Below are 19,086 nucleotides of genomic sequence, written 5' to 3'. Positions count from 1 at the left end.
AGACGGGGCCTCGGACCTCAAGCCTCCACGGAACCTCTCCACGTGGCCAACACACAGCTGACTTTAACTAACGGTCCCTGGGCTACAGTAAGGCCAGGAAATGGAGGAACCATGGCAGCATGGCCTCATGGAAAGGGTGTGGACTCTACACTTAGAAAGACCCATATTTGAGTCCTGCCTCTGCCATTACTGTGAGACTTTGGGCAAGTTTCTAAACCTCTCTGAACTTTAGCTATCTCTTCTGTAAAACAGGGTTGTCTATATTTACACCATATAGGATTATGGAGGTAGTTAGTAATAGACGACGTACCAAAGTCCAGGCAAGCCCCTGTAAGTGTGACTCCCTCCCCATGGTCACACCCAGGCTCTGAACACTCCTCTCTCACGTACCAAGGAGGATAAAGTGCCTTGCATCAGAAACCACCTTCTTTTTCCCTAGCCTCTGCTGGAATTCCTGACTGAGCTGGAAGGTCCAAGAGCCACGACATAACTCTTTGTTCAGAGCTGACTCCCCAGTGCCGAGAACAGTGCCTGACGTATAGATGTTCAGAAGCTACTGAGTAAATCTCCCCCTGGGTCCGCAGGACCATAAAATCTCTATGCATCAATCAAGAACGGAAACTTGGGAGCTGGACTATCTCCTCAAATTATTTTAAAACATCCTTAAGATGCTTAACCTTTACTGAGTGTTTCCTGTGCACAAGGAGGCCTACATAAGACCTGAGGGGAAGTTCTCCTCTGACCCCCCACAGCGAGCCTAGGAGACATCAGGGCAGTTTGTCCAGGTTTTTACAGACAAGGCCTGGTGCAGGCAAGTAACCTGCCCAAGGGGATAGGAGCAGGCTCCACATCAGGCAGCCAGCCTCAGCCCCTACTCGCTCCCCTTCTGCTTTGGGATTTAAGCCCCGGAAGGCCTCCTCTCACCTGGGGGTGGCAGGTACCCTAGGAGTACTTTTCCCTGGGGAGGGGCAGGGAGAGAAGCCAGTGGCCTGGCAAACATCCTCCAGTCCTCCCAGCTGACCATGGGTGTGGACGGTGGCCCCAGAGGACAGGGACCATTCAAAGCCAGCTGGAAGGGAGCAAAGGGGGCCCAGGGGTCCTTTAAGAAGAGGCAACAAGGATTAGACAACTGAAAACAGGATGCTTGCAAGGAGCTCTCAGCCCACTGAAGAGGCTTCTTTAGACCTTCTGTGCCTTCTATGGGTGAGGTAGAAATGAGTATGGGGTGCCTTTGCAAACCACATGGGGCTCACAGGAGGGGCCTGCCCTATACTCTGAGAACACAAGGGCACAGAGAACGGAATGAAGGTGCCCAAGGCACCCCTTCCGCACAGTCCTTGGCACTGATCCCTCCATTCTGCCGACAGCCAGGCCTCGGCTCTGTGGGTCTGTGTGTGCGTGAGGGGAAGGGAGTGGGGAGGGCAGGGGTGGAGGGGCACACAAGGGGCTGCTGTCCTGGCAGTTGTGAGCCCTCAAGAGGGGGCAAGGAGGGAGACAGCACAGCGGTCTGGGAAGCTGGGGTGGACCATGTGATCCCTGGAGTCTCTGAAAACACCACAGACTTTCACCACAATGTGCAAACACCTGCAACTGAAACCGTTCCCATGACAACGGCTTTGCTGCGTCGACTTTCTAAACATACATTCTGAGTTACCTCATCTGCTCCTCACAGCAAGATCAGTATTAGAATTCCCATTTTACAGATGGAGAAACAAGCCCAGAGGGGTGAGGCCCCTCTCCCTTCCAGCTCAAGAGCAGGCCTCACTCTCAGAAACCCCCCACCCCCCGCCCATCCTGTGCGTGCGAGCTGCACCTCCAGGTAATGTAAGACAACAGGCGGCTCAGCAAATGTTTGGTCTGTGTTCCAGGACTGCCAACAAGAGGCCTCTGTGTTCACTTCCCAGACACATGCCAGCCCCAGGGCACCACGCTGCCACATCTCGTGGGCAGCGCCTGAGAACAGAGATCTTCATTGTGAAAGGAGGCACTGGTGACTCCCCGAGAAGCAGGGCATTGGACAGGCTGTGAGGCAGGCGCCGGGATGCTGCTTGGGTTCCAGGAACACCATCCGGATTCCAGGAACACCGTCTGTGCATGCACACCCAAGCCTGGGCTGGGGAAGGAGGCCCTGGAACAAGGGGGTGGGGAGGTTGTGTGTGTCTCGTCCCTTTATTCTGCACCTGTCATAGGAAACAGGCAATACTATCTGGTGCAAAGACCCCATCCCAAGGGCTGCTGCTTGGCTATGGGAAACAGAAGGATAAATCCTGATGAAAATGGTGAAATGACCCAAATGCAGAGACCTTTACAGCTGCTGAAGCAAGCCGTCTTTATTGTCATAACTCATTTTACAGATGAGAATCAGAGGGCTGGAAATGGGACTGATTTGCCCCAAGTCGACAGCTAGATCTGAACCTGAACTTCAACGAACTTGAGTTTCAACCCATGTCTTCTGCACCCCCAGAGGGCTTTAACAAATTCAGCACGAATCCTGTCTATAGTGCAATACGTTCTCAAAAAACAGTAGTTCACAATGACAGTGGTACCAAAAGCCAGTGTCCACTGAGCACTCACTGTGTCCCGACTCTTGGCACCAATTGCCACCTCATTTTAAGATGAGGAAACACAGGCAATTTGCCCCAGGTCATCCTGTTAGCAAATGGCAGACAGGGCTTTAAATCCGGACCCCGGGGCGCTGGCATCTGAGTTCATGGGCACTCTGCTAGCTCGGGCCAAGCTCACCTGTCAGATGGAGAATGCCTGCTCATGTCTGATGCAGCGTGCTTCCTGATGCTTACACCTACAGACACCACAGACAATCACTTAGAATCCTACAGCTAGAATCTTACAGCTAGACTTTTCCCCCATCCACAAGCCTCAGAGGACCTGCACGGTGGGCATCTGTGGAAATGTGTCTCCCTACCCAGAAGCCCCAAGGCCCCAGCCAAGCTGTGTATAGGTTTCTGTTGTCGTCCCTCTGCAGATGGCAGTGAGAGGAAGGAAGAGCGACAGGAGGGGACAAGCCAGGTGGATGGCTCTCAGGGGGCTGCGTGCCACCCATTAGCACACCACTCTCTCCACCTACAACCTGGCACCTGGACGCCTGGGCCAATCCTCAGACAGGCGGGGACGCACTCCCAGCTTCTTCCTAGGAATTCAGACCAGAGGTGGCACCTGTGGCAGTTAATGGCTGTGCAGAAATGCCACTCCAGCTGCAGGTCCCTCCGGCTCATTTGGAGAGAAGACAGGTGTACGGCATGAAAGAATGATATGAAAATAAACTATCTCTGTGTGAGCAGGCTGCATCATTACCTAGGTAGTCTAGTGTCCTGAAGAAATCATGGGATTGGTTTTCCTGAGACAGGATTTACTCAATAATTTAACACATATCTGCAGGTTTACGTGCCGGGCACAGATCCAGGTAGGGGCCCGGGTGTGAATGAGGCAGGCAGAGTGTCTGACCTCACAGAGCTTAAACAATCTCTATCCACCTGAAGATTTCTGCCCTGCCAAACAGAACAGCAAAGATTCTATCAAATCTTTGTGTTTTTTTTCCACATAGGAGACAAAGGCACTAGAAGGAACATTTCTATCTATCAATATAATTAGTAGACAAACCAAAGCTATTAAACACTAGTGTTTTCCTTTCTCTTCTCTTCTTTTTTTTTTTTTTTTTGGCTACTAAGTGAATTCATTCATATGTCAAGTAGAAAAACCAACCAGAAAAACCTGTCCCTCAGTAATATATTAGCCAAAGGAAGAGAGCGATCCTGGTTCTCTTCGTAGTTATTTAAACCCCCTTTTCTCTGCAGACCTGCTGTTCGTATGTGTTAAACATTAATTACAACTGTTACTCATTACATTGCAAAAAGCTCCCCATACAAACAAAATTGTTAATTTCCTCACAGGCCCAAGGCATTCTGGGAAGCTGTGCAAGGGACAGGAAGCATCACGGGAGCCCCACCGGGGCCAATGGTGAGGAGGGGGAGTGGGTCTGGGTGTGCCAGGTGATGGTGGCAGGTCTAAGACTCCCTGAGGAACCTTCTGCAGAGGCTGAGCCTGTTCTGAGGGCAGGAGGCTCGGTGGGAACAGCAAGCCCAGAGAAAGTGTCAGACGCACAGAACGGCAGTGCTCCCAGCTCCAGAGCATTTGCGTTTGACAGTGACAAGTCACGAGGTCAGCATGGAGTGGGGGCCACTGCTTCTGCCTCCACAGTGGCCAAAGGCACATAGCACCACCGCAAGGTAAAGGCCATGTTCCAACCTGCTCTTTCCACACTTGAGATGTCAAGGCAGCAGTAGAAAGAGCAAAGATTTTGCAGTCAGCGTGACCTGGGTTCATTAGCTGTGTGACTGTGGACAAGGGGCTGATCCTCTCAAAGCCTGAGTACTGTCATCTGTGTGATGACGATGAAACCACACCCACCTTGCAGGGCTTTGTAAGTACTGCTCACTAAAATGTTAATTTCCTGTCCTTCCCCCATTTTCCCCCTTACCTTAACAGGATTATTTCAAACTAGCCAATTGAGCTGCTTTGGACATGACTCACAATCGTTTAGGAAATAGACATATCCAGGACCTTATTTGCCCTCTCTCTGCCCTTTCGGCTTTACTTGATGAGGCTGGAAAGGTGTCAAAACTCAAGAGGGTGCCTGGCTAAGGGGTGACAGACACTGCATTAGCATCTCCCCTGCAAGTGTGTATCTGGATGTTCCCCTATAAACCAATGCACCCCTGTACAGGGTGTGCTAGGAGCACAGAGGGGTCCCAGCCTAACCTGGGATGAAGGTGGGGAAGGGGCTGCACATTTCCAGAAAGGGCTTCCTGGAGGAGGTGGTGTTGATACCACTGAGCTGAGCTGTGACATCCTCTCTCTCTACACCCTGACCTCAGTACCTAACACATAACATGTACAAGGTACACTGTAGGTGCTCAGAGTGAAGTCCTCAGGTCAGCAGCATCAGCAATTCCTGGGACGCTGTTAAAAATGCAAATTCTCATGCCTCATCTCCAGAACCTACTGCATCAGGAACTCTGAGGAGTGGGACCCAACAATGTGTTTAATGCTTCCTTTGGGTGATTCCCCTACTCACTCTGGGCAAGCCAACCAATCCAACGAGTGTGTCATGGCTAGAATGGGGAGGGTGACAGGGGAGAAAGGCAGTGGGGACCCTCTCACACACAGGGACCAGTGGCCCAATCCTTGGGAAGGGCTGAACAAAGAATGGGAGAACTGGGTGGCTCACTGTAGAACTACAGGAATGGAGACTAGGATTTCCTACATAACTACTGCCTGCCATAGCATCCATGCCAGGATCGGTGCCAGGCGCAATGAGGAATGAGCTCTGTAAGTGGGGCCTCTGTGCCTTCCAGGGACCTCTTCATGTTTTCATACTAAATTAAAGTTTATTTAATAAGTAAGCCTTCCCTGAACACCAATAACCATTCTCTCATGTGTGACCCTTTAGGGCTTACAAAGTCTTTTTATCCAGATCTTTTCCCTTGATTACAGAGATACAGTGTGATAAGAGTTGAGTATCCCCCTTTTATAGATGGGAAAACTAAGGCTCAGGGAGACTGAACAGCCTGCAGAGGCCCCACGGCTGTGAGTGGTGAAGCTGGCATGTGGACTTAGGATTGTCTGACTCCGTCTACTGTGCCACGGACTCCCGGCACACTAAACACTGTCCCGGGCTTTTGAGGGCAGAGCAACTCACTGAGGGGCTAATGGGGAAGATGGACAAGTCCCCCCAAATAAATATGTTTAGCACTGAGTCATAGGTCTGTCTTCTATCTTTGCTGGGAGGCAGACCTGCCGCCGGCTGAACCCCGGGCATTGCCTGAAAAGTAGCTTCAACAGAGACGAATCTTCAGTGAGTGGAAAATGAAAAAATGAAATGACTTTGTTCCTTTAAAAGATTTTAAGGATGCCCTTCATACACTCCCTGCCACCCGGCTCCTTGAGCAAGCACTCTGATCATCTGCTTCGCAGAGGCAATTACAAATCATTAAGGATGTGGCTGTTAACTCTACTCATTGCATTAAAAGGAAACATTGATCTATCCTCTGTGTATGGCCTGAGTGGCTCTGCTATGAGGTCTCTGGCAATTCTCCCAGCCTCTCTGGGCCTCAGTTTCCTCAGCTAGACAAGGGGGAGTGGGATGCGATGGTGTGGGATCCCCTCCCAGTGCTGAATGGTGGCAGAGTGTGACTAACCCATGGGACGGCTATGGTCACCCCCCACCCAGGTACGAACTTCCAGAACTTGGGCTCCTACTGGATCCTCTGCTGGAACCATTCCAGGTGGGAACACACATCCCAGTAAAGTATCCATAGGATACTTAAGGAGGGAGAAATCCGTACAAAGGCAATGAAAGGCACGTGACATTTCCTGTGGGCTCCAACCATATCTTGTGCAGCATCTCTGACAGCAGCAGGGAACCTGGACACCACTGGGTTAGGGCTTGGATCTGGAGGTGGACTTAGCAGGTTCAAATCCTGGCTCTGTGGCTGACTAGCTATGGACCCCTTCTCTTTGGACTTCAGTCTTTTTTATCAGTAAAATGAGGAAACTCATTTCCCAGAGGGTGGCTGTGAGGATTTGATGAGAAAACGTAGGCAGAAAGTGCTCAATAAGTGGCCAGGACTTTCGTGATGTGGTTCCCTTAAGTCTCACTGGGACCCTCTGCAGTGGGCACATTTCTGAGGAAAGAAAACCGAGGTTGCTATGACAGGTTCAATCCCTGTCCTCCCAGTGGCCCCTCAGAGATGTGAAGACACCTCATCCATGCGACTCTGAGCCCATGCCTGCTTCTCTAGGTAATGCTCCCAGACCCTCTGCCCTTCCCTGTGTGGCCACCTCCCGTGTGGCTCCTTTTGTCCACGTCACAGACCCTGCCACAACGCCCAGGGCTGATTAGACCCTCCAGACCAACCCATGCCTCCCCAAGACCGTGTGGAATCACCCTAGGCTGCTCTTCCTGCCCCACACTGTGCAGAGGTCCACAGAGCCATTGTGTAGGCCCAGAGCTGCATCTGGGGGCTTAGGGCTGGGCAGGAAGGCCATTTTTAGACCCACCTGCCACCTTGCAATTTGTTGCTGTAAAGACTCCCAGGGGGTGAGTGAAAGCAAGCCAGGAAGTAAAACCACCAGCTCTGAAGGCAGGTGTCTCTGCCAGGGCGGGAGGGGGCTGACAGCGTGATGGAAGCCACACCACCTCTCCGTGCATGGCGGGGCTGCAGCCTGCCTGTTCCCGGGAGTCGGCGGTGTAAGAAACCTGATCAGGCATCCGTCCTGGGGGCTGGGATCTACAAAGGCCACGTGTGTGGGAAGGGAATCCAGTGCTGAGTGGCTAGAGGTTCTGGCTAAGGCCACCATCAGCTTTCTGGAGGAACAGCAGGTAATGAAGGCCCAAGGCTTTTTGGAGACCTTGTGGTATTTCTCACTCACCTGGCCACAGAATTCTAGGAGGTAGGAAGACTTTCATTCCCAAGAAGCCAGGACCACCTCACACCCTGCAGTAGCTGTTCTCACGATGACCAAGGAATGATAATCGAGCCTTCCCGAGGTAGCAGCCCCCAGAGCCTCAGAGCCTTAGAGTATGGCTGAGCTGGGAAGGGTCTGACTTCCATAAAGGCTGGTCTGGAGCCACTGGCTGGGAAGCGTTACCTCTACGGAGATGCCAAAGCACGCCGTTGAGAAATGGCTCTTTCCACCAATGCAATACAGGACAGCACCGTGAAAGGCAGCAAGCACTTTTGCTTCGCAGACTGAATCATAGAGATAATTCAGAGGCCTCCCCTTCTCCCAGTCTCTGATCAGCATGGTGGGGTGCTGAAACATGGAAGCAATCCTGGAGGTGAAGGCCAACCCCCCCACTGCTGGGGAAAGCCTCAACCTGCAATCCTGCCTCAACTGAGCTTCTGCTACAATTCCCAGCGAGGGGAAGCTCATTATATACTTCCAGGTATAAACGAACTTCTTATCACTCACCTGGACCCTAAGTCCCCGTGGCTCCTTCATGGTGGGCTCAGCTCTGCCCTTTGGGACCCCCTTACAGTCCACACCCTTTGGAAATTTGAAAATGCTGCCCAGGTTCCCTCATCCAGGCTAAAAATGCAGAACCAGAGAACACAAGGGTGGAAAGAGACAGTAACGATTTTGCCCAGCCAACTTTATCCCATACAGAGTCCCCCCAGCTACAGATCCTGCACCCTGGGCTCCCAGGGCCCATCAGAGAGCTCCTGAAAGTCTAGAAAACCATGTGGGACATTTCAAACAGGTATTGCAAGGAGGACAGGGCCTAGATAAGCATTGCCTTACTCTGCGACAACACTGATGACTTGCTAAAGCATGTGTGTACAGACATACCCACGCGTGTGCACAAACACTACTGACTCGCGTGGGAACACTGTCCTGCATTCTTGGCAGCCACACTTCTGGGTTTACAAATGGGATCATGGCAGCACTCGGGCTATCCAATTGGGCTGTTTCAGCTCATTCTCCTTACCTGGAAGGTGGCCCATCCACCTCTCACTCCGTCTTCACTCTGGGCTAGGACACCGAAGGGTGCCCCTCACCTACTAACACGACACCAGCAGGCTCTGTCCATAGCACGGGGAGGCACCTGGTCATGGCTAAAGGCTGGTGCCTACAGCACCCCTCCAGCCCGAGTGAAAAAGCTTCCTTCTATGCCCCAGAAATCAGAATCAAACCAAAAGCTTCTTGGGAAGAGGACAGTTGGTATATGCTTTGGAGCAGACAACGCAGAGACAAGTGACTTGATGAGACATAGATGGGGACCTGATTCTGAGTCTGTCTTCTATCGGCAGCCTAAGAAATAGACCTATAATGACACTTGTGACAGGAATGCAGTGACATAGAGCCAAGTCCAGAATGGTATTTGTGGCCCAGAAACTTACAAGGATACAGTTCTAGCTGAGACCTTGTGATCCTTTGTAAAGAATGTACAGGTTCTAAAATCCCCTTTGGGCAGAAGAGGGCAGGTTCTGGTCCGAGAGCCTTTTGAACAGTTGAGGTCCTCTAGGCTAAGTGCTTTTCACTTTAACATGCATGTGAATCACTTGGGGGCCTTGTTCAAACAGATTTTGACTCCGTAGGTCTGGTGTGGGGCTGGAGACCCTGCATTTCTCACCAGCTTGGAGGTGATGCAATGCTGCGGGTCCAGGGACCACGTTCTGAGCAGCATGGCACCAAACCAGACTAGAACATCAAAGGTAACACCACCCTCGAGTGACCTGCAGGTGGTCAGTCCAGTGTGAGGCCCCACACCTGTCTGCAGTGCCACCTCATGCCAAGGGCCCTAGATGTCTGGGAGAGCTGCCGCATGAGCCCTTTAATCAAACTGGTGTTTGCACAGAGTAAGCTCTTGGATGGCACTGGCCCCATTCCAGTTCCTCTCATGCCCAGGAGGAGGAAAGCCCCTTATCAGCCATGCCAGGGGACAGGGCAGTCCTTGGATTCCTTTGTGCCAGGGGAGGACAGGAGGCTGTGAAATGCACAGGGGCAACCTGACCTTCAACCACACAACTATGCTCGTCTCTGGCTCTTGGCCAGGCACTCACAGTTTGGCAGGCAGAGACCAGCACCTAACAGAACTAACCATATGATGAAAGAAACGTTCTACCAGACTTGAGTGCAAGAAGCTCAAGAGGCCCAGAGAGGCAGTAAAAAAGCCCTTGGGATGCATGGCTGTGTCTCAGGGAGGGCTCACAGAGATGGCAATATTTGAGCTGGGTCTGGACGGAGGCACATGGCAGGGAAGGACATTTAGGCAGAAGGAATGGGGTTTGCACACTGCACACTACGTCCAGGGAACTGTGAGTAGTATGTTGCTGGAACAGCTAGAACATCAAGTGAGGGGGTCAGGATGGAGTCGGGCAGAGGCCTCACTGCTGGGGGCTAGAAAGGAAGGGTCTAGTTGTGCAGGAAAAGGGGAGATTTCAGGCAAAAATGAATCTTAAATTAAAAATAAAAACTTCCCTACGGACGTGGGTGGCTCACTGGTTAAGCACCTGACTCTCAATTTCGGCTCAGGTCATGATCTCTGGGTCATGGGATCGAGCCCCGAGTTAGGCTCTGCGTGCTCAGCTTGGGATTCTCTCTCTCCCTCTCCCTTTGCTGCTCCCCCTGCATGTGTGCACGCTCTCTCTCAGTAAGTAAATAAAATTTTAAAAAAAGAAAAGAAAAACTCTCCCTTTTGATATGGCAAGAATTAAATGAGTCATTCAACGTCTTTTTTCAAATGCCTGAACTCTTAGATGCATAAGAAATCTTTGCATCTGGCTTTTTACCTCCTCACATTTAACAGAAGCATTTTCCTCAGTTGTTATAAACTCTGTCAACATCACCTGTTAGTGGCTCTACAGTATTCCATTTAAACAATCCCTGTCTGCTGGATATTCTGGTTGTTCCCCACCTTTCATAATCATGAACAATGCCTTTTCTGAGCTTTCAATCACAACCCTGGCATGGATCCTAAAGGCTGGGCTTAGAATCAAAGGGTGTGCACATCAGCTTAAGACCTGTGACACATGTGGCAGGCAGCTTTCCAAAAGGCTGTGTGAGAGGAGCTGAAGTGCTGGGACAGATATCCAGATTCTGCAGAACCAGTCTCAGAGCGAGGTGGAGGGGGGCACCTCAGTCATCCTTGGCCACGGCGAGAGCCAGCTTGAGGTCAGGATGCACCCATGCCTGTGCAACGCGAATGGCTTCATGCCCCAGCTGGGAAGGAGACACGGTGGCCCTGGGTGCGTGCAGGCCTACTGCAGCCGTACAGCTAGATGGAAGCACCGGGCTCCCTCAGGCCCAGCAGGAGTTTCAGAAAACTCCTTCTGGAATCTTGGCTTCAGTGAATTACGGCATTACCAACAGGATCAAGACAGAGTCAGACAATGAGATCATCTGGGCTGTCTGTGAAGACTACGGAGACTGGAACTGAGGCCCTAGGGGCCAGGCCCTGGATTTCCCCTTGGCCTGACCTGGCTTCCCTTACCTCCAGGACCCTCATCATCTTTGAGGGGCCCAGCTGGACTAGAAGACAGGACAGCCCAGCCCAGCTGGATTATCAGATGAAGCTGTGTGGTTTACCTGAGCAGGGGGGCCCGGTGCACTTATGCTCTTTACCGAAGGAGAGTATTGAGGGTGGGTCAGCAGCCCCCTGAGTGGGGCCACTGGCTCCTTACCTGCCAACGCTGGGATGGTGACCCGGTTCCACTCCCACGGCTGGTCGTACTCGTCGGCGGGCCTGTCATCGTCCTGGGGCAGCTTGCTCTCCCGCAGTCGGGGGCTGACCGTGCTCTCGGAGTCTGAGTCGATGCTTTGGCCCTCAGGTTCATAAGGGGTGTCGTACAATTGGATGCCTTTGTGCTGCGACCGGACACTTTCTTGCCTCTGAAATTCTGCAGGCGAAAAGGAAGGAAGCAGAGATGTAACAGATGCGTAGCGTGCACCTCCTCACCTGGGATCTGCCAGGGGACACCCACAGGAGTTCAGTCACCGGCCAAAGTGGGGAGAACTACACAGGAACAGAACCCTGTTTCTGAGCTTGAACTGTCCCTCCCCACGCCTTGAAGGCAGCGTCTCTGCTTTCCCAGGGCAAGGCTTCCTCACAAAGATCTCAGGCTCTAGGACCTAATGAAAGAACCAGAAGGCTCACCACGCCATCTGCTCGTCCACCGTAGTCTGCGAGGGCAGGGCCCAGATGTGCACGTGATCTTCCAGGTATGTTCTGACATCAGCGTGGAACAGAAAGAGCCCTCACCCCCTTGCTTTACAGACAAATAGGGTCTTCCCCACTACAACTGTTCCCCAACCTCTGGACTTTCATTCTCTACCTGAAAAATGAATTAGGCCAAACGATCCTCATGTTTTCCTTCAGCTAACAAGTCAAGAGCCTCCCCAGGGGCACCATTTTCTCCCCTATAAAGCCCCACGAGCACCCCCTTCCCTGTGTTTCTTTCTGCCTGTCTTCTAACACACTGAGCACATCCGAGGGACTTGAGAGCACATGTCCTGTTTCACTGCTGAATAAGGGGGGGAACTCATCATCCTCTGGAGAGGATGCCAAGGCCTGGCCATCTGTGGGCTGAGGGGGGACTGCCTGTCTAGACCAGGCCCCAGACAGCGGGCATCCAGGTCAGCTGCTGCTCATTTCTGAGAGGCCAGTCGTGGCTCAAAGATGGATGCCAGGATGCTAGAATCAGGTGCTTCTGAGTCAAACAGGGACACTTTACCTGCTTTGGTCCTAAACACCCTCTGTGTGAAGGGCCTGCATGGGACATATGGAAAGGAGGGTTCACTGGAGAGGCTGCTTTCAGGAAGCCTCCTACTTCCAGAAGAGGTATAACAGGCACCTAAATCATCAGAATTCCCGGGGCAAAGGGGCTCACTGCAGGGCCTGTAAGGGACGAGGCAGGGGGAGAGAGATGACACGTGAACTGTGACAAGTGAACACAGGAGGGCTGGCGTTCCCTGTGGTAGGACCAAGGTGAGCCAAGGCAGTGTGGCTGGAGCGGATGGGCGGGCTCACTGCCTTTCTGTTTCATTGTGGTAATAATATACATAACACCATTTTGTCATTTTAACCATTTTTAATTATACAGTTCAGTGGTATTAAGTACGTTCACACTGTTTGCAGCCATCATCACAACCCATCTCCAGAACTTTTTCATCTTCCCGAACTGAAACTCTGTACCTATTCCCCGCTAACTCCCCATTCCCACCTCTCCCAGCCTCTGGCAGCCACCACTCTACTTTCTGTCTCCATAAACCTGACACCTTGTATCAGGAGAATCAGACAGTACTTGTCTTTCTGTGACAGGCTTATTTCACTTAGCATAATGTTTATAAGGTTCTTCCGTGTTGTAGCCTGTGTCAGAATTTTGTTTCTTTTTGAGGCAGAATAAAACTGCATGTCTATTCACCATCCACTTTTGCTGGAGCACTGGGTTCAAGGAAGTGAGAGGGGAGAGGTAAGGTCTGACATAAAAGGGGTAAGGGTCATTGAGAGTGAACGATTTAAAAGGACTCTTTTTTTTCTTTAAGTTTTTAAAATTTATTTGACAGAGAGAGAGAGAGCAAGCAAGCAAGCACAGGCGGTGGGGGGGGGGAGCGGCAGGCAGAGGGAGAGGGAGAAGAAGACTCCCCACTGAGCAGAGAGCCGGACCCAGGGCTCTATCCCAGGACTCTGGGATCATGACCTGAGCCGAAGGCAGATGCTTAACCGACTGAGTCACCCAGGCGCCTCTTAAAAGGACTCTTGAGGCATTCTCCAAATCAGAGTTGCAACGGCATAAAGACACGGTAGAAGCCCACGGGACTTACGTGCCTTGAAGAGCGGCTGACAAAACACCCGGTGACGTCAGCCCTTCTGAGCAAGAGCATTGTTTTTAGGCTGGGCTTCACGTTCCTGGGCCAGCTTACGGGGATGACAAAAATCTCCATGCACACGCCCTGACACAACAGAAGCTGACTGAGGCTGTGCCAGTGCTGCCGGTGTTGACATCAACTAACATCACGGTAGTGTTTCCCAGACCTCATTAAGTCACATGCCAACTTCATGATTTTGCTGTTTTCAAGTACTGCTTGGGTTATTCTTTTCTATTTTTACTTACGTTGCCTCACATTTTAGAGTTAATAAATTTATGACAAAAATTTTATATCACGACCCTTAAGTCATTAGCCTTTCCTAAAAACAGCTGATAAACGTAAAAAGAAAGAATGAGAACAAAACCAAGCAGGTAGGTCCCAGTGCCTGCTGGGAAGCTAGCACAAAGCCTGCTTTCCCTCTGCTGAGAAGGGACATGAGCAAGGGCTAGCCAGCGGTGGGGCTGCAAACAGCACTCAGAGATACTCCCTTTGGCAAACACGTTCTCTTTTTAGAAAGAAAGAGGAACAAAATGGAAAAAACCTTCTCACTATATGGTTCTCAGGCCTCCTAAAGTCCTGTCCCCTCTGAGAAGATGTCTCATACTTTGGCAAAACATGGCTTTACTGGGTCCCCTGAGTAAACTGGTATCATTCATTAGTTTTAAGGGTGATGTTTCCTTTTCTATGGGGGAGGGAGAGGAAAAGAGAAGAGCTATAAAAGGTAAGACTTGGTCACTTCAAAGTGAATACCAACTGGAAGACACTATAGACAACTCTAACTCACTAAACCTACCGAACTCTCTAACCTGTTCTGTGGGGTTATCATCATCATTGTCACTCTCACTGGTTCTACGAGTGCGGTCTAGCCTCCTGTCCTTGGAAAATTCTGAAGTCTGAGGACATTGGGGCTGCAGCTGACAGGCACTGACTGACCCAGGAAAACCACCTTCCTCTTTACCCTACTTTACAAGCAGGACTAGCGAGGATTAACTTACTCTACAGTTTACAAAGCACTTTGCACGAGAATCACCATTTAATCTTGGGTACCCCAAAGCAATTCACAGATGCACATCTGTGGGCTTCCAATAATCAGGTGTGCCTTGCTCTCTCCCTCACAGAGCTTGGTTGCAAGCAGATACTCAATGAGTGTGGGCGAGATAAATGAACAACTGACAGCCAGAAACCACTCCTTACCCCCAAATTCCTGTTAATTTATGGAAGTCCCCGACAGCAGTGATAAAGTATGTGGAGCAATATGCCAAGTGCATATAGTTAGTATTACACAATATGCAGAAGAGATGGATATTCTATCTAAATATCAGCATAAAAGGAAAACATGTGTAGTGAACAGATTAGCTATTAAATCAGAGGGACTTGTGCATACACCTCTCATACAGAATTTATTGTTCCAATGGCATCTGTGCCTTCCTAAAGCTGGGTTAATAATGGCATGCAGTCAGGGCAGGGGATGTTATAATGGTAATCATTAAAACAAGCTTCCCCCTTGTAGTACATGGTGAATTCAAATTTTCATTAAGGCCGCAACAATAGGGAACAGTTAAGTAAATTACGGCACGCTAAATGGATGGAATATTAAGCAGCCATTAAAATGATAAATCTGAAGATTATGTAGCTACATGGAAAAGCATGCATGAAATTATGCTAAGTTAAAAAGTAAAATACAAGATTGTTTATGTGTTGAGCAAACTGCATAATGTGGGCTTTCTAAACAAGTCCTGGCCACTGTGGACGAGGCCCCAAAGGGAATCCTACTCCTTGCTGAGGAATTGCTGAACACTGTCATCACACGCTTTACCCACAATACGCAGACTCTGATGACAGCAATGTTGTCAGTACAGCTACACATGAATAAAAGGCCGACAACCTGATATAGAAGGTAAGCAGCTACTGTGCGTGGGGGAAGGAATTATTGCATAATTATTTTTTGAAAGTTGTTTTAAATAATGAATTGGGACGCCAGGAAAGAAAAAAATGTAATTAAGACAGGAGACCATGAAAGTAAATATGGTTTGAAGCAAGATTGGGCTCACAGGAGCTATGTGCCTTTCGGAAGCAGCTGCCCTTCCCTGAGAAAATGCTCATTTAGGTAGCATCCTCCCTCCCAGGAGAGGCTCGCCCCTCCCGAGAGGGGCCCCAGGAAGTCAAGGGCTGCTGCACCAGGCCAGCTCACCAGACATCATTGTCTCCTGCCTAATGACCGGGCCCACCCTCCTTATTACCAAGACTGATCTGTGAGGGTCCAGAGACTAATCTAATAGGGGAGCTGGTGACCATATGTTTTAAGTCACAAGTTATCTGGACATCACCATCTATAAATTCATGGAAAATAACCTTTAGTATCAGTGGCAGGCTGTGATTTCATGCCTCTTTGGCAGGGAGCAGAAACATTAAATTGACAGGGTGGAGATTTCTGTTGACCTCTGGAATAGAAAGGTTGTCAAGTGGAATTACATATAAAGAGAAAAAAAAATCAATCAATCAATCAATCAATCAATCAGCACTTTCTCTAGAATCAGAGAATGTTAGACCTGGAAGGGACCCTGGGAGCACTCACCAAAGGCATAGAGCCAGGAGGGTGAGGCAGGGGTGCTGGCCAAGGGCCGTGGTGGGTGGAGAGGCAAGGGCCAGGGGATTATATGAGTGAGGGGCCCAGGACAGAGCTTGGGGCAAACCGAGAGTCTCCTGAGTGGATCTAATGAGGGTTTACGGTTCCCCAAGTCCACAAGCAACAAGCTACACTGTGCTCCAGGGTTTACCAGCTCTGTGCCACTGCACTCCCACCCTTCTTTTCTTTGCTTTGGCTGCCAGGAAGCTCAGTTAATTTTAGTTAACTTCAATAAGTATGTTGTTTTAGATATTGTATAGATTCACTCACCCTTTTTTCTATATGGACTTTGATTTCTATTATAATGGCCTCATTATAGACATTTTTAAAAACAATGGACAACCTCAGATCTCTATTTTGAAAGCAGATGGATACATATCTAAATAAAAAAATGTGTAACACATTTTATGGTAAATATCTTTTACTAGTAAAAAGACTAGAAGAAAAGAAACCTTTCTTTACCTCTTCACCTACCCTTCAGGAACAGGAAAAGGAGGTGCCTGGGAGACTGAGGCCAAGGAAATCCGTTTGCCTCCTCCAGCAGCATTGGTATCCACCCCTCCTTGCACCCAGCCTGAATGACTGGTACAAGGGCCAGATGGAGACACGATCCCGGTCTTCAAGAAGCCCCTGGCGAGGGAGGGCCAGAGCCTCCAGCACAGACATGGCTCAGGATCCCCAACGGGGAGCAGATGTGATTACTATCACTCAGCTGGGAGAAGCCTGGGAGGGCCTTGAGGAATCTGGACATGAGGTCATAGCGCAGTGGTGTCGCAGGGAAAGTGGACATTTGATGGGGGAAGGGCTGAAGCAAAGGCACAGGGGCTAGAAGCACAAGGTGTATGTGGGGGATGCGGGCCATCCAGAGGGCCTGGTGGCAGAGGAAGCTGGAGGCTGGTGGAAGTGGGTTCTGGATGCTCTTGGATGCCATGGGACGGCACCCCCAAGAGTGCCTAAGGAGAAGTGCTTAGACCCTCCGGGCAGGGTGGAGCTGGGCGGGGAGAGGCTGGCACAGACGTGCAGAAGCCTAGCTGGAAATGATAGACGCTGGCCTGCAGGCCCCTCACCTCTAATTTTCCCAGCTGGGCTTGTCTGGGAATCGGCACTAGATCCCAAATAATAGGGCGGCAGAGCTCAGTAGGGACATGTGGCCCATGAGGCCTCCATTCCCAGGCCAAAAAAACTCTCCTCAGCCAGCGGTGGGCGTGCCTGGCTGTGCCACCAGACCTCTCCCACATCATGGCTTGGAAGACACCGGGACCCACGCCTGAGATGCCAGGGACGGGGATAGACTAGACTCAGAAATTCAGGGCTGCATTACTAGAACAATGAACCTTCCAGTGACTGCCTGTACTATCCACCTGGAGGGAGGCAAAGCCCTGGGTCCAGGTGAGTGACAGGTTCCACAGCACAGTGTGGTGGCTGAAAACACAGATTCTGCCAGACTGCTTGGGGCCAAAGCCCGGCTCTACGGAAGGACCCAGGGCAAGTCGCCTCTGTTTCCGCATCTCTGGAAGGGGAAATGACAGTATCCACCTTGGAAGGATGTTATGAGAATTAAATGAATTCACGTGCATTCAGCGTCTAGAACGGCGCCTGGTACACAGAAAGCACTCTGGGGATGTGGCTGTCACTCCAGTTACTACTACCGGGCTTCCTTGGAATGTCAGCCCAAGACGTCTCCTCCTTGGAGATTGCCCTTCTTCGTCCCCCAGCCACGGAAGGTCTGCTTCCCGAAATCTGACAGGCCAACCCTGCACTCGAAATGGAAGGGTTTCAACACCAACTTCTAAACCTACTTCCACTTCTGGATCCAAAACTTCTGATTTTCGCTGCTGCTTGGCAATCTCGTGCCTCCATGGGGGACCCCTGCTCTGGATCAAGTCTTGGGTGTCACAAGAAGCACACAGGGGAGGTCTCAACAATCAGTAGTCTAATCACTACATTTTACAGATGAGGAAACTGAGACCCGGGGAAGGGAAGAAAGCAGGGATGAGGCCAGGGGTCCTCTAAATCCTGGACCAGGACTCCTCCTCCTGCCTTTCCCAGACGCTTCCTGACATCTCTTTTATCAGACTGTCTAGTTCTTAATCTTCTGGAGGCAGGGGCATCTATTTCAGTCGGGTCTGAGGTGTTAAAATCACACCCAACATCACAGACCAAGCGAGGAGCTGCACGGGAGTGGCGGGGGGGCTGTTTTAGGCGTGCAGCTGAAAATCAGCCAAGTTCCAGGGCACCGCATCAAAGGGAAGACGGGGGACGTTCATCCCCATCTGAACTGTTAAAACATTCGCTGGAGAAAGGCCCGACTCCCGACTGAGGTGCTTCACCGGATGCCTGAATTCAGGTGGCCCTTAGTGGCCGAGGTGGTGGCATGGGGCAGCAGCAGTCATCCTGGGTGGACGTGGCAGGCCAGCAAGGGCGGGGCAGGGAGGTTCGGAGATGAAGCCTGGAGATAAACCCAACACAACACAAGCAGGAGGCCCCACCTCCTCCTCCTCTATCTAGTCTGGTTTCCGGAGCTGTCTAGAAGCCAGGAGACTGACTAATTGGAGTTCTCTTACCATCTTTTCCAGGCGTGCACAGAAACACCCAAGAAGCAGAGTGTGAGCTTTGCGGAAGCAGGGGGCGGGGCACAAGAACAATGGTCACGTCCGACGGAGCAGAGAGGGCCTGTCGCTGCCCGGCAGAACCTGCACCACTTGCTCTTTTATGCTCAGCCCAAGGGTGAAGGCAAGGCCCCGGTCTGAGTCAGGGAGCCCAGTTTGCTCCATTCCCTCGGTCAGCTGCAGTGATGGAGTCCGACGGGGTCTTCCCTCGAGGCCCCCTGTTGTGTGGCACCAGAGGGGAGACAAGCCCGCGCACCTGGTGACACCACATATGCTTCCCTCATGATTTCAGAAACCACGTGGGCCTCTTCCCAGAGCTCTCAGGCCCTCTCTGCAATTACGGCTGAGTCCTTCAGCCCTGCCTGTCACTTTGCACGCTTCCAGGGATGGCTGTGGCGTGCTGAGGCCTCTGAGAGGCTGCAGGCCAGAGTTCTGTCGCCATCCCCTGTGGAGACTCACTGA

At 51.1% G+C, this 19,086-nt stretch overlaps 1 protein-coding gene across 1 annotated transcript in view; it reads right to left on the bottom strand.

Moving 5' to 3' along the window:
• Positions 1 to 19,086, bottom strand: part of SHB (SH2 domain containing adaptor protein B) — a 135,199-nt gene that overhangs the window by 37,427 nt on the left and 78,686 nt on the right. Inside the window, exon 3 of the mRNA XM_045780639.2 lies at positions 11,205 to 11,420. Coding sequence (XP_045636595.1) covers positions 11,205 to 11,420 — 216 coding nt within the window. The remainder of the gene's footprint in view (positions 1 to 11,204; positions 11,421 to 19,086) is intronic.

The sequence above is a fragment of the Ursus americanus genome, chromosome 18, assembly GCF_024610735.1.
Source record: "Ursus americanus isolate L20-20 chromosome 18, mUrsAme1.1.p, whole genome shotgun sequence".
In the NCBI taxonomy this organism is placed as follows: domain Eukaryota; kingdom Metazoa; phylum Chordata; class Mammalia; order Carnivora; family Ursidae; genus Ursus; species Ursus americanus.
This window is presented reverse-complemented; position numbering and strand designations above follow the sequence as displayed.